Here is a 14,484-nt window from a genome sequence, read left to right as displayed (position 1 = left end):
GTTAAATATCCCATAATCCTTTGCTGCTCAACCTTAAAAAATCCACAATTTAAAATGGAAAGTGTTATTTAACTCTACATCCTAAGGAATACTAACCTTATTGAAATGAATAATTACAAAAGTTATCGACATGAATGTCCACCGTCTTGTGTGCCGAGTTGCAGAAAATGTTTTGACGTTTTATGTCCATCAGTGCAAACTAAAGTCCCCGTTCTGAATTTCAAGATGCCGTCTAACTCCGCCTGTCGTGTCCTCTCAGGTTACATTATCTACTACAGCACAGACGTCAACGCGGTGGTCCACGACTGGGTCATCGAGCCTGTGGTGGGGAACCGCCTCACTCACCAGATCCAGGAGCTGACTCTGGACACGACGTACTACTTCAAGATCCAGGCCAGGAACTCCAAAGGAATGGGGCCCATGTCGGAGCCAGTTCAGTTCAGAACTCCCAAGAGTAAGTGTCCAAAATGTGCAGGAGAACGGTCCACAGATCGAAGTGGAAACATCAGCAAGGCTTACAAATCTTATTTAGGTTTTTTGTGTCATTGTTGTTGTACAGGAGGGCTGCTGTTATGATTTATAATAATAAATAAATTAATCAGTTATATTTCCTCCTTGGCTATATCGCAAACATAGACGACAGATAATGAGTTGTCCACTCAGCAACTAATAAAAAGCACAAATTTTCCACCTGAGCAACAAGGTTTTATTGAAAAAGTTGCTTCTGGCCAAAACCTGCATCCCAAAAAAAAAAAAAAAAAGAAATAAACAAATGTCACCAAACACAGAATCTGAATTAAATAATTACCATTTGTTTGAGTCCAGGCAGTTATTTCTGATGTGGATATTGGTGCAGTGACGTTGTAATAACAATGGCTTTAGTACAGCCTTTGTCTTTCTACCTTTTCACATTTTATTACATCACAAGCACAAAGTCCTATATATTTTATGTGGTTTCTATTTGAAATACCAAAACAAAGTACGGCATAGTGTAACTCTGAAAGTGGAAGAAAAATAGTGCATGTTTTTTTTTCTTTTGTCAAAATATTGTAGAAATAAAGATCTGAAATCTTTGCTTCATAACAATTACTGCGGCAAACCGAGTTAGGCTTCTGAACAGACACCATTCTTTGGGTTTTTCGCTGCTTTAAATTTCTAAATTTCTGCCATAAGTATTAGTGCTGTTGATCACTTAAAAAATGTAATCAGATCAATCACACTCCAGCGCTGTGATTTATCATGATTAACTTTGTAAGCATAAGGTGTAAATATGGACATTTTCAAAAAATGTTTTATTCTCTCGAATCAAACACATCTGAAAATGACTTTTTCCAGGTTTTCATATTCAAGAAATTGCAAAAGAAGTCATTATGTTTCAAGTGTAAATTTAGAAATGTTAACTACAACCTGCTTCTACTTTGGTGGAAGGATAATCCCTCATTGCAACATGTACACCTCGATGTGTGCAGGTTTGGTTTTACCCAAACCTGCACACATCGAGGCGTTTTTGAGCTCGCCAGCCTGACTTTCCTCACTCATCTATTCATTCGTGTTTGTGACTCTGCATTGTTGACCGCAGTACAAGACCGTGTAACGCGCTGCTGTGATCTGAACAACCCTCCGCGGGAGATTAAAGCAGATTAATGCGATTAATCGCGTGACGTAATATTAGCTCCTTAAGCTTTTTAGATTAATCGCTAACGCGTTAACACGTTAACTTTGACAACCTGCATAACCTTCCAGTAAAATGCAGTGATGTTTGTGGTTGTAATGTGGAAAAATGTGAAAATCTTCATCAAGTTCAAATACTTTTACAAACCTTGTAGGTGGATTACAAATACTACACATCAGCTAAGGCAGCTTTAGAACTTTACTTTTATTGCTGCAGCTGCTGTTTCCTGTCAGTTTGCCCTATTAACTAATAATCCGTCTTCTGAGACGTTGAATTAAAATCGTACACTGCCTTAACTGTATTCTTTACTTTTATTTGCTATAGATTTTTTTTTTGTGCCAAAGTTGCATTTATTTCTCTTTGAACGATTTCTCGTTTCAAAGAGAAATCGTTCTCTTTGAATCACTTCAAAGAGAATCGTTTCTCTTTGAAACGATTCTCTTTGAATCGTTTCATAGAGAATTGTTTGAAAGAGAAACGATTCTCTATGAAAGGATTCCAAGAGAATCGTTTCTCTTTTAAACGATTCTTTTTGAATTGTTTCAAAGAGAACGATTTCAAAGTCGTTCTCTTTGAAATCTGCACCGCTGCGTAGTTTGTATTAAAACACTCGGGATGATTTGGGTTGGGGAGCCACACGCAGCTCATTTTGGTTTTAATTTCAGTTACTTAGCAGGGCTGTTTTATTTTATTGCCATTATTTTTATTTATTTATTATTGTTTTGTTTTGCAAAGCATTTTAAGTTTTGGAAATCAATCTGTACTTTTATTGTGGGACGATTGAATCATTTCTGGATCGATGCTTTGCTCCTTTTATCAGCTCTGCTCTGTCTGTTCAGCAACGGTTTTTGGTTTTCTCACGTGTTTTTCATTCCTCTAGATTTGCCCCTCTTCCACCCCACAGTCCCCCATCTGCCCTCCAACCCCTCGTATTTCTTTCTCCCTTGCCTCTCTTCTCAGCTAACTGTTTTTGTTTTGCGTTTTATTGTCTCTTCCTCTCTGCTCTCCTTTGGCCTGTTAAGCTGAGTCCTCTGACAAAATGGCTAATGACCAAGGTAAACTCCCTCTTCTCACTTTATCACTGCCAACTGCACCTCATGTGCTTCTCTTTCTAAGCATCTCCATCTTCTGGGCTGATGACAACTTGCAATGCATGACTGCCAGATTGTGTTTGTGCTTGTAGAGTTTGTAGAAAGTTGAATTTGCACCAGAAGGCCTGAAGAATCTTATTTTCTTTCTCTCTGTTTGACTCAGCTTCAAATATCCCACCAAAGCCGGGACCTTCAGGCAACTTGTATCCAATTGTCCCTCGAAATTCAGATGGTAAGTCCTTAATCCCACCTGCTGACTAGTCTGTGATTGCCATTGGCTTTTAAAGCTAATTGGAAGGCCACCCCTGCTTTGTTTCTCAAAGAATGACATTTACAGCAGAAGGACACGGAGAAAGAGCAAAATAAATCACACATCGCCGTGTGAAAGCAAACCGCACCAGCTGGAAATGTAACAAACGTTGCAATGTTAGTCCTGAATCGAACCGAATTGACCGAACTATCAGGTGTGAAAACGATCCACTACATTTGAACAAGACCTCAGTTCAAATGTGGTGGTGGAGACATCAGTAGAGCTTTTCAGACACCAAAATTCACATTAATATGAACGACCGATGAAGCTTGAAGCGGCAACTTCAGGTCAACGGTGCTCAAGGTGCTTCTGTGCATGTGACTTAGCACTTCTAGTCTAATTCACTTTCTCTCCTCTCGAGGTAAAATAGGTCCGAGAAATGAGAATCTCACCGTGATCATCGTCAGCATAATCGCAGTGGGAGTCTTCACCACCGTAGTGGTGGTGGTGGGAGCCTTACTGTGCACGCGGCGCAGCACGTCCCAGCAGAAGAAGTGAGATCTTACTAACTCATTTCGTTCTGTTATTTGTTTCTTCATCATTCTCTCTTCCGGTTGTCGTCTTCACTTGTATAAATGAGGCGTTCGTGTCATTCCCCCCCCCTGCAGAAAGCGAGCGGCCTCGAAGTCATCAAACGGCTCCCATAAGTACAAGGGAAACTCCAAAGACCTGAAGCCGCCGGACCTTTGGATTCACCACGAGAGGCTGGAACTGAAACCCATAGACAAGTCGCCGGAACCCAACCCGGTCATGACCGAAACGCCCATCCCTCGCACCTCGCAGGACATCACCCCCGCCGACAGCGGCCTGGAGAGCAACCCCCACCTGCAGCAGAGGCGCAACTCCTACCGAGGTCAGGTTTGCCCCCCTTCCCATCCCAACGCCCGTAAAAGGCAACACTTCTAAGTTAATGTTTTGGAATAAAAACAGATCAAAGCAAAATGTCACCTTTGCTGCCTGAGTGCACATTCATAATAACACCCAGCATAAGTTTGACTCTGCCTGGCAGACAGGAAGTGGCATTTTAAGAGATTGACCAAAGAAAAGAAAAAAGTGAGTTCATTATTTGAGCTGGAAATTCAGTAAAAACCTGCAGGTATGCTTCCAGGAGCCTGTCTGAAGGTTTATTGGACAATTTTTAGTGAAGGATGTGTTTTTCTTCTTTTTTTGTTGTTTTTTTTGTCTGTGATTGCCATGCAAAACATTTCATGCTGCATCATGACATAGCTCACGACGCTCATTACACATCATAACGCTTCGAGCCCTCTTTGATTGCCGCGATTTCCTTCAAGTGCAGGCGACGATCGGAGTTTGACATTTGGAAATATCACACAGCGATACAAAGCGGATTAAAGTAATGAGGGATCATTAACTAGAAACACTCAACGTCAGAACAGCAACTGATCTGATTGGCTCATTTCCACCGTACCTTTTAGGCCACGAATCAGACGACAGCATGTCCACACTCGCAGGCCGCCGGGTGATGAGGCCTAAAATGATGATGCCTTTTGACGCTCAGCCGCCCCAGCGTAAGTGTGTGTGTGAACGTGTCACAGCAACTAAATAGTAATTATGGAAGAAAGAAAAAAATCTCTCGAAATCAAAAGCAACAGATTCATCTATTCCATGCTTCTATGATTTTTTTTTTTTTTTGTGTGAATTTTTCTGCTTCCTGAGCAGGAGAGTGTTTATCGCAGGAATCTGCATGCGTGGATCCTCACCGTTCATTAAGCATCTCTCATCCTGTTTGTGTGTGTGTGTGTTTGTGTGTATCCACGTCCATTTCCATTCACAGCCGTGATTAGTGCTCACCCCATCCATTCCCTCGATAACCATCATCACCATTATCACATGGGCAGCCTGGTATCACCGACACGCAGCTACCTCTACCATCAAGGCAGCGGGTACCCGCGCCCGCATGCCTGCGCCACCCCCATCTCCCACCTAGAGAGGGTGGACTCTTCAGGTGAGACACTGCCCCCTGCTGGACGGCCGGAGGAAGCCGCAAGAGGGCAGGCCACTTTCAATTATTGAACATTTGATTATTCGTCTTTGGGCAGCTGCCGCCATCTTGTTATTGTAATTTATCTCTACTGTCTTGTAGATTTTCTCTAGTTTATTCAAATAATGATGGGATTAAAATGCCAAAGCCAGTTGCCCCTTTTTTTTTGGCCTTGTTGCAATAGAAGAGCCTAGATCCAAACAGTTGATTATAAAATGAGGATTTTTCTTAATGTTTTCATATATTATTACACTTTCCTGTCAGCTTTTTTTCCTCTTCTTTTGGATGAACAGTTTAGATTTTCCCCCATACAGATATTTTCACAAATAACGTAAATCTCAAATAAGCGTTTAATTGCTTTAAATACTGCAGTTTTAAACTATGTAAGGTGCTGGTAACATAGATATGAAATAGGCCTTTTTCTGCTTTTCCAGATGGAGTAAAAGCAATGGAAAACTGCTTGAATAAATATCTGCACAGTGCAGAATTTAGTTAAGGTTTGATCAGTATTTTATATTTTGAATTAAAGGTGATGAAATGCAGTTCCTAAAAACACTTACTAAATATATCAATTCACTGAAATAGTTCTTTTTTCAATAGATTGGACAAATGAGATTTGTTTCAAATAGAGGTTTAATGATGCCATTGAAATTGTGATGACAATAGTTGCTTTATACTCTGTGCGTTTGAAATTGTAGGAATATTCAGCGCTAATTTCGCAAAACAAAGCCGTGCTGACTGGATAATTGCTTCATCATATAAACTCCCTCTAGAAGAGAAATACTGCAAACGTTTGCCATCAAATCACTGAAATGTTACTGGCTGTTCGTGTAGAGCCAGGAAGCGGTGAACGATGTTAACACCAGGTTTGAATCCTACGTTCTCTGATTTTAATGCTGTAGATCTAGACAACCTGTTTAGTCAATTGTTGAATATTGCAATTATTTCATGGTTGTGTATCATATGTTTTTCTTACACAGAGCTAGGGCTGTTGTAAACGAATATTTTAGTAATCGAGTAATCTATCGATTATTCTTACGATTAATCGAGTAATCGGATAAAAAAAATTCTAAAATGAAATATTGGTAAATCTGGCATAATACCGGTGTTACAATCAGATATCAATATCAGTCCAATTTTTCATATTTGAGCATCCCTAACAGTTGCTTTTTTGTAGTTTAGAAAACTAACCTGTAACAATAATAGCTCACTTTCTAAGTTAACCAGAAGAAAAGTTATAGAAAAATCTGAAATTATATTGAATTTAATAACAAAGAGGCAGGCTCACAAATATGCTTATAAAAAATGTCTACAATCCAGCTTTTAGTTTATGTATTCATCTTCAGTGAGTTTAATAGATTAATTAAACTCACCTTGCCACCTAACCTGTCACGCTTTGGGTTTGAAAATACGGGAAATGCCGCCTGGAGTGGGAGGAGAGGGCGAATGAACGAACGTAAGATGGGGTGGAGGGGAGGAAATAGACCAGCGGACTGACGAACCGTTAGACCGGGGGACGAACACGGGGGGAAGCAATACGGGATATTTACAACACCTTCACTGGTCACACTCAGAAACTCATCTACCAGCCATGTACGATGCGCTCTGCCACCCGTTTCTTCAGACCGGGATATGAAATGTATTGTGCGGTTCGTCGGTAAAGCTACATTTACACGGTAAGCATCAGCTACTCAGCCACCCGCCCTGTTCAGGCTATCCGCTCACCTCAGCGCTCTTCCCGCCGTTCGCTTTCAACCAGCAGCCCCTGAGGAGAAATGCTGCCGTACTCCAGGCATCCCCCAGTCATTTTAAGGATGCTTATTGGTTCCCCAAAAACGATAAAAAGTCGGGCATTATCATCAATCAATAAAATCCCCACGGGCCAATCTTGAAGACTGGACTTTATGCCGCTGAGACTTAGCTTTTGTCAACAACTCAGAGGCGGAAGTGAGAGCTCCGCGCAACGCAAATGAAGTCCCGGCCGGAACACGGTGCGCTAACTAATAAAACATAAATTAACGAAGCTTCGAGGCAGGTAAATTTTCCTCGAGGAATTTTAGTAATCGAGGTACTCGAATCATTCGAGGAATCGTTTCAGCCCTACACAGAGCTCAATGCTGTGAATGCTAAGAAATGCATGGATCAGGCATCTCCTCCTGATCAATACAGATTTCCAGTTTTTATTAAGATCCTGTCTAATCTGACTTTGACCAATTCTTATTTTTTATTATTCCAATTGTAGTAACACATAAAACGTTCCAGATTCCCTGTCTGACAATGATACAGTTACAAGATTACACCCATTTACAAATTACACCATATGTCATTAACTTTATCCAATTTTAATTAAACTGGGTAAGAAACGTGCTTCAAACCAGATCCTGTTAACTGATGCGTTTTTAGACAGAAAATGATGAGACCTTTTGATTTTGCCGCAGTCAACGAACAGGAAAAATACGTTTGAGCTTTCGACTTCCATTAGCGATCAAAAGATAATTGGCTCGTTCCGATCTCTGATGAATTTACAGGTTTTGTTGTATTCCACATAATGTTTCATACTTTGCACATAAGCGCCATGGGCTAACCCGAAAAGGTCAGAGGACGCCGTTCATGTTAGCATAAAATATCTGCAGCTGACTGTTTATTTTTGTCGCCGTCATCTTCTCGTTTTAATGAAGTCCCTGGTTGTGTATAATGTGGAGTTTGAGATGATGCATCTAAATTGCTAATTTTGCCAAAAAATCAGAGCCATTAATGTAAATTGCGCCCAAGACAAGCAAAACTGTAATTTATTCAGATTATGGAAGCTGAAAACAAATGAGCCAGTGGGTTCAAAATGTTATCTTTAGTACTTAGTTCTCAAATTCAATGACACCCTGGAGAACTCTTTAAATTAATTTCTATGTGTTTTCCATCCTCATCTCTTCTGCACAGTTCTTTCACCCAACAGTCATGAATGTCGATGGTTTAAATCCTGCGCTTTCACTTACTTCCTCTGCCTCTCCTCCAGAGTCCGTGAGGAACACGCCGAGTTCGGAGCCCCTCCCCCCGCCTACCGCCTCCTCCCAAGTCTCCTGCCCCTCCGAGATCATGGCTGACCCGGAGGGCAGCTACCACGGCTCCACCACCACCGAGGAAGAGCCCAGCTACTCCAGCAACCTGCCGCCGCACCGGCCAGCCCACCCGCACGCCCACGCCCACCCCCTCAAGAGCTTCGCCGTACCGGCGATCCCGGTCTCCAGCCATCCGTCGTACGAATCCCCCGCCCTGCCCAGCACGCCTCTGCTCGCTCAGACTGGTGAGCACTCGCCTCAGACATACCCCGAGTCTGTTTACCACCACCAGTGTGAGTTGTTTTATAGCCTTTATTTATATGCTTACAATGTTTTATTCTGTTAAATCTATCTTGTAATGTTAAGTTTGATATTTACAACCAAGTTAATGTTTGTCCTTCAGATTTCTTGCGTTCCTTTTCAATCCACATTCACTCTAATCCAGAATAATTACGCTCATTTGCTCAGCAGACTTTGAGAAAACAAGGCTTTCAAAACAGTTTTCTATATATCCGCCTTTAAATAAAATCCCTTTCCAAGCTGTTTTCTTTCTGAAGTCACTGAGTCACTAAATAATCCACCTGTGTGTAAACTCTGCTATTCTGCAAAGGCCTCAGAGGTTTTCTTAGTCAAAAAACACAGCAGACATAAATAAGGCTAAGTGGAAATTTGAAGCAGCTTATAAAACAATACCCCAAGCTCTGAAGAGCTAACGTAGCACTGCTTAACCCATCATGACAAAATGGTAAGAGCATGCTACAACTGCAAACCTAGCAATAAAGTCCAATAAGTCTGACTGAAATGACCTTAAAGCACTTTAAGAGGAGCGTTTTCAGGGAAACAAGAAAAAACAAGGACATTTCTGAGGTTGAAAAGTCAAACATTTCTAGAAAATGTTTGACTTTTCAACCTGAGAAATGTCTTTGTTTCTCAGGCTGAAACAAGGACATTTGACAGTCTTTGTGTTGGTCTGTCAACCCCCCACCCTGCAAAAAAACCATAACATTTTGAGGTTGTGACACAGTGAAATGTGTACAGACAGAGTTATGAATACTGCCAGCTCTAACTATAAGCCTCTTCCTCCCCTAGGGCCTCCCACTCACCCTCACGTCGTAAAAACAGCCTCCATTGGAACACTAGGGAGAACGCGCACTCCAGTGATCGTAACGGTGCCCAACGCCCCCGACGTACCAGAGACGAGCAAAATGCTGGAGGACGTAGACAGCGTGAGTATACCGCCTCACGGTGGCTTTTGGTAGCATTGCAGTGATGATGGTGGTAAATATCCATGAATGTTATCTTATCACATCACACTCCAAATTCCATGTGCATTTTGTTTCTCTAGGCTCTGGGTTGTAAACGTTCCTTTCAGCTGGACTTGTTGTAACCACATTTTCTGTTTTTGCTCTTTCCCTCATCTTGTTTCTTCTTCCAACTTCAACCTCGTTTTAATTTCTCGGCTGCTTTCAAAACATAAATGATTCGTTCTAACGACTGATCATAACGAAACCCATAACCGGAATGACGTTTTTGTGTGTGTGTGTGTGTGTGTGTGTGTGTGTGTGTGTGTGTTTACCATCTGGCTTTTTACCTCCATCTTACTCCATCTTACTCTCATTTGATTGACTGTCGCTCCACTCGGTGAATGTTTTGCTTTCGTCTTGCTTCAGTCTCATTGACCAGTCTCCCAGCTCGCCTCACTCCCCCCCATCCCACTCCTTCCTGTCGGCCTCTGTTGGATCCCCTGACTGACCTCCTCTCCCTCCTTTCCTCCTCTTCTTTCCTCTCTTCCTTCCCCCACTCCCAGGTGCTTGCCTCCCTGGCCCCCTGCCCCTCCCCGGCCCCTCGCAGTAACCCTATTCCTCTCCCTCAGAGCTACGAGCCCGACGAGCTGACCGAGGAGATGGCGCACCTCGAGGGCCTGATGAAAGACCTGAACGCCATCACGACAGCGCCATGACCATGTACTCGTTCGCTTGCTCAGAGAGAGACACTCGCACACACTCCCGTACACATACACACACACGCACACACACACACACATGTATGCAGAAATAAGCCACACGACTTTCACAAGCAAAACACATCCAGAGGCCTCGTGGACACGAACCTGGCCTCCTGCGGCCCCCGACAGAGACAAACAGAACCTCCAGACTGAAACGTAGGAACTGCTTCTTCTTCTTCTTCTTCAGTCTCAGACAGGAGATTGCCACAACGAGGAGGAGGACGATAAATCGAGATGCTTCATGTTGATATGAAGAACAAACCTCAGAGACAATGAACTTTTTGGTTGCTTTCAGCCGAACGATTGTGAATCTCACCGTTTTTTGTTTTTCCTCGCTGGTCGACTCGGCATGAAGTGAAGAGGAGGACAGATCATAAACATGCTGGGGGGAGGGGGGGTTATTGATGCCGGCGCTCGTGCGGCGCCGACTACAACACGGTGTTTGATCAGTGTTTACTTTGTGCGTTTTGTATATCTATTGGGCCGTTTCAGTGAAGTGAGCATTGGATGTCAGCTACTCCCCTTTACTATTTTTTTACTTTTTTTTTTGTTTGTTTTACAAACCCACAATATTTTGTGTCCGTTTTGCTTTTTACCCTCTTGTGTCATATATTGTGCCATGACTTTTTATTTCCAATGTTATTTTATTTCTTACATGTGTATCCTTATGAATATGTACATACATGTTTTTAAACTGCCTCATTCTTTCTTTAATATTTTTTCATTATTATTTTATTATTATTATTATTATTATTATTATTATTATTATTATTATTATTATTATTATTACTTGTGATTTAAATTGAGTCCTGAAGCTCAGTTTTCATATCAGTGGAGGAGTAAAGCCTGACGGGTTTCTACAGTTTCCCGTTTCCCCCGGCGTCACGTTGTCCTTTGTACTCTAAATCGCTCTTCGGTCTTTCCTGTTCGTTGTGGGGAGCTCCGTTTTTTTAAAAGCCTTACCAACGTGTTTGTACGTCGGACTGCGGAGAAGACTCGCCGTCGACTCTCTCCCACGCCGCTGTGGATCATTCTGTGGGACTGTGGCAGCTTCCCGCAGGTCAGGGTTACCTCGGACTCAGGGCGCTGACCCCCACCACCCGCCACTCAACAGCTCTCCGAAAAAGAAGGCATCAATCAATCAATCAATCAATCGGACAGCAGCAGATGAAAAGTTATCTTTTTATACAACAAGTTTGGTCGTATGTGTGCGTTTTCCAATAAAAGAAACAAACAAAAAAACAAAACAATCTTTGATTTTTGGACATATCTTCTGCTGAAACACTCGGGCATTTCCTTGCTGCAAAGTCTTTTTAATGTTTCTTTTTTTTTGTTTGTTTCCTTCTCTTCATCGAATGACACGCGTTGTGGTTCTGTTACAAACGTTCTAAGATGCAATGATGTTGACCTTTTGAAAGGGACTCCTGGATTTTTTCTTTTTTTTTTTGGATATATATATGGTAGGTTTTGTACGAAGAAAAATAAAAAAGAAAATTGTTCTGAACACAAATCTGCTGTAAAGGAAAAAAAAAGAGAAAGATAAAAGGTCCATCTCAGAGACTAGTTTTTCATTACCCTCTTACCCAAAGAAATTTTGTCATTTGCAATCATAGTAATTTCCTCTACTTTTGTGAATACCATGTTTTGCATAAATGTGCATCGTCATGAATGTCAGTATAACTGTAAGAGATTTTAACTTTGGAGACAAACAAGGAAGACGTTTCGAAGGAAACTGGGAGAAAAAGGAACCGGACTCCATTTGGGAAACGATCTGTTGAGTTGTAAAACAGTTGAACCTGTATTGCACTTTTTCACAATTTTTGGAAAGTAAATTTCTTACATATCTTGTGTTTTGAATATCAGAAGCTGTTTGTGTAACGTAGTGTCCTAGGTAAGCAGCAGGCAGCTTGTCTTTTTTTTTGTTTTTAATGTTTTGTTTTGTTTCGCTTCAGAGATGATATGAAATGAGCGACTGAGTTGTTTCACTTGGCGGCTCGTGATGAGGAATTCTGTTGTTCTGCTTGTTCATGTACAGAGCTTTCTTTGCTTTCTGTAGAAGAAGAAGAAAAAAAATCTGTGGCTTTTTAAAAAAAATGTTGAAAAATGTTTGGACAAAAATATGTTTTTTTATTGGTGCTCCTATACATTGTGTATACAAGCTATTAAGAATACTAACAAAGTAAACGTCTGCTGGTCTTTCTTTTCATCAGAAATTATCGGAAAACTGATGTGGCGTTTAGCGTTCTTTGAAATGCGAAACACTAAGACATACGTAGATTAACCAGAGGTCATATAGCTACAAATGCACCTTAATAATCTAGAATAACAAGTTTTTCATTTACTCAAATCAGTAGTGAAACTTGTGCATATGTTTATTGCTCTGTTATGGCATCAACATGCTGTAACCATTGGAACATAAGATTGTGAGCCGTATCCAAGCTTTGTGTCAAATTCATCTATAAGATGAGTTGCTCTTTTAAATTGAATTATGGAAGCAGACGAATGGTGTTACAAATATGTGCATGTGATCAGAGTACAGTCATATTCAAAAGGCTTTACTATGGTGGAGACATATAAAGCTAATTTACAACACTTATTGTCTAAACATGCTTTACTAAGAAAAACAAAAGTTGATTCAATCCAATCATTCACACCAATGTCAAGCCAAGTACATACACCGAAACTGATCTTAGCCCTCAAACATTGCAGTCCAGTTTACTATACAAATTCAATATAAAACTTTTAATCCAAAGACTCAGCAAAAAGTGATTGACTTGCAGAATTTGTTCCTCCTGGATGAGCATGTAGCAACAGCAGAAAGGAAAATTCCCCTTTAACAGGAAGAAACCTGCAGCAGAACCTGGCTCGGTATGAGCGGCCGTCTGCCACGACCGACTGGGTGTTTAAGAAGACAACAGACACACAAAAAAGAAACAAACTGATCAGAGTACAAACAGGTCGTCACAGCAACCTGTATGTACAACAAACAGTAGCTTTGTTTAGGAGCTCTGCTTGTTCTTTGAAACATGTGAATGTCCTCTCCCTCATGAAGTGTTGTGATAGTAGCATTTCCAGCATCATTGGCTGAGAAGAGGAACACATGGATGAGTTGCCATGATCTTGCTGAGCCATTTTCCTTTATGTTCTTCAAAAGGTGGGAGGCTCACTGTGTAACTTGTCTTTATTACTTGAAATAATCTGAGCTATGGGGAGAATATATTAAATACACATTTACCAACACCAAATGTGTTGGTAATTCCACATTTGGTTTTTCTCAACTCAGAAAAAAAATAACCCATTGACACTAGGAAGTCCATATTCTTTAGATTAGACTTGAACTGAAGTGCTAGTAGAGTGTTCAACCCAGCTCTCCAGTCATTTCAATATTTATCATGATCAACAGAGTTGAATGCTGCACTGAGGTCCATTATCAGCACTGTGGTTCCTGTATGTATGTGGTTGTCACTGAACACTTTGACAAGAGCAGTTTCAATACTGCGGTGAGCACAGAAACCAGACTGAAAGACCTCAGAGATTGGTCATTGTTAAGAAGTAGGGATACAGGCGAGGCGGTGAGTAAAGCACCCATGTAAAGAGGCCTCAGTCCTTGAGTCGTCTCACAGATTTGAGTCCAGGCCTGTTGACCTGTCAGTGAACAGTGAAATAAAGGCCGCTAGAGCCAAAAGAAATGCATTTAAAAAAGATTGTCTGGCCTGTCAACCATGCACACGCATACCTTCGATTAACCAATGAACAGTTATGGTCCTGGACTGTGGGAGGAAGCCAGAGAACCAACATGCAAGCTGCAGAAAGACACCAAGCTGGGATTCAAAACCCAGAACCACCTTCTACCAACTACTTCACCACACAACCTCCAGGTAGATCATGTTTCTGTCTTCTGTTCTTCTTTTTATTTTTTGAAGACCATAGTCGAGGTATTTTTATTACACACAAAATCTCATGCAGATGCCACACCTGTAAACTCGAGGTACTAAAAATACATCAAAGCTGATTATTTTCTCTTCACCCTGAATAAAAAGGTGAAAAAAACTAACAGAACAACTGCCATAACTTTTAATTCTACTGCCTTTTAAACTTGATTCATTAAAGCAGGGGTCCCCAAGATCGGCCCTCGAGGGCCAGCATCCTGCATGTTTTAGTTCTCTCCCTGGTTTAACACACCTGGTTCAAATGATGGCTCATTAGAGGCCTAAGAAGAACATTGACATACTGAACAGGTTGTTACTACCACCAGGGAGAGAACTAAAACATGCAGGAAGCAGGATGCCGGCCCTCGAGGACCGACTTTGGACACCCCTGCATTAAAGGAACCTACTTCTTCATGGGGTTA

General features: G+C 41.4%; 1 protein-coding gene across 3 annotated transcripts in view; it reads left to right on the top strand.

Annotated features, from left to right (window-relative positions):
- neo1a (neogenin 1a) overlaps nt 1-12,317 on the top strand; it is a 213,202-nt gene extending 200,885 nt beyond the window's left edge. The window contains exons 20-28 of one of the 3 annotated variants that reach the window (XM_088004157.1): nt 260-454; nt 2,927-2,995; nt 3,444-3,567; nt 3,682-3,926; nt 4,510-4,602; nt 4,869-5,039; nt 8,086-8,421; nt 9,218-9,354; nt 10,002-12,317. In XM_088004157.1, the coding sequence (XP_087860283.1) occupies nt 260-454; nt 2,927-2,995; nt 3,444-3,567; nt 3,682-3,926; nt 4,510-4,602; nt 4,869-5,039; nt 8,086-8,421; nt 9,218-9,354; nt 10,002-10,088 (1,457 nt within the window). In that variant the 3' untranslated portion in view covers nt 10,089-12,317. Of the gene's footprint in view, nt 1-259; nt 455-2,926; nt 2,996-3,434; nt 3,568-3,681; nt 3,927-4,509; nt 4,603-4,868; nt 5,040-8,085; nt 8,422-9,217; nt 9,355-10,001 lie in introns of all 3 variants that reach the window. The other 2 variants (XM_088004156.1, XM_088004158.1) reach the window with 2 other exon arrangements.
- The last annotated feature ends 2,167 nt before the right edge of the window (nt 12,318-14,484 follow it).

Source organism: Poecilia mexicana, unplaced genomic scaffold, assembly GCF_051168715.1.
Source record: "Poecilia mexicana isolate PSO_F unplaced genomic scaffold, ASM5116871v1 scaffold_3, whole genome shotgun sequence".
NCBI classification, from domain to species: Eukaryota; Metazoa; Chordata; class Actinopteri; order Cyprinodontiformes; family Poeciliidae; genus Poecilia; species Poecilia mexicana.
Note: the sequence above shows the minus strand (reverse complement) of the source record. Positions and strands in the feature narration are given on the sequence as shown.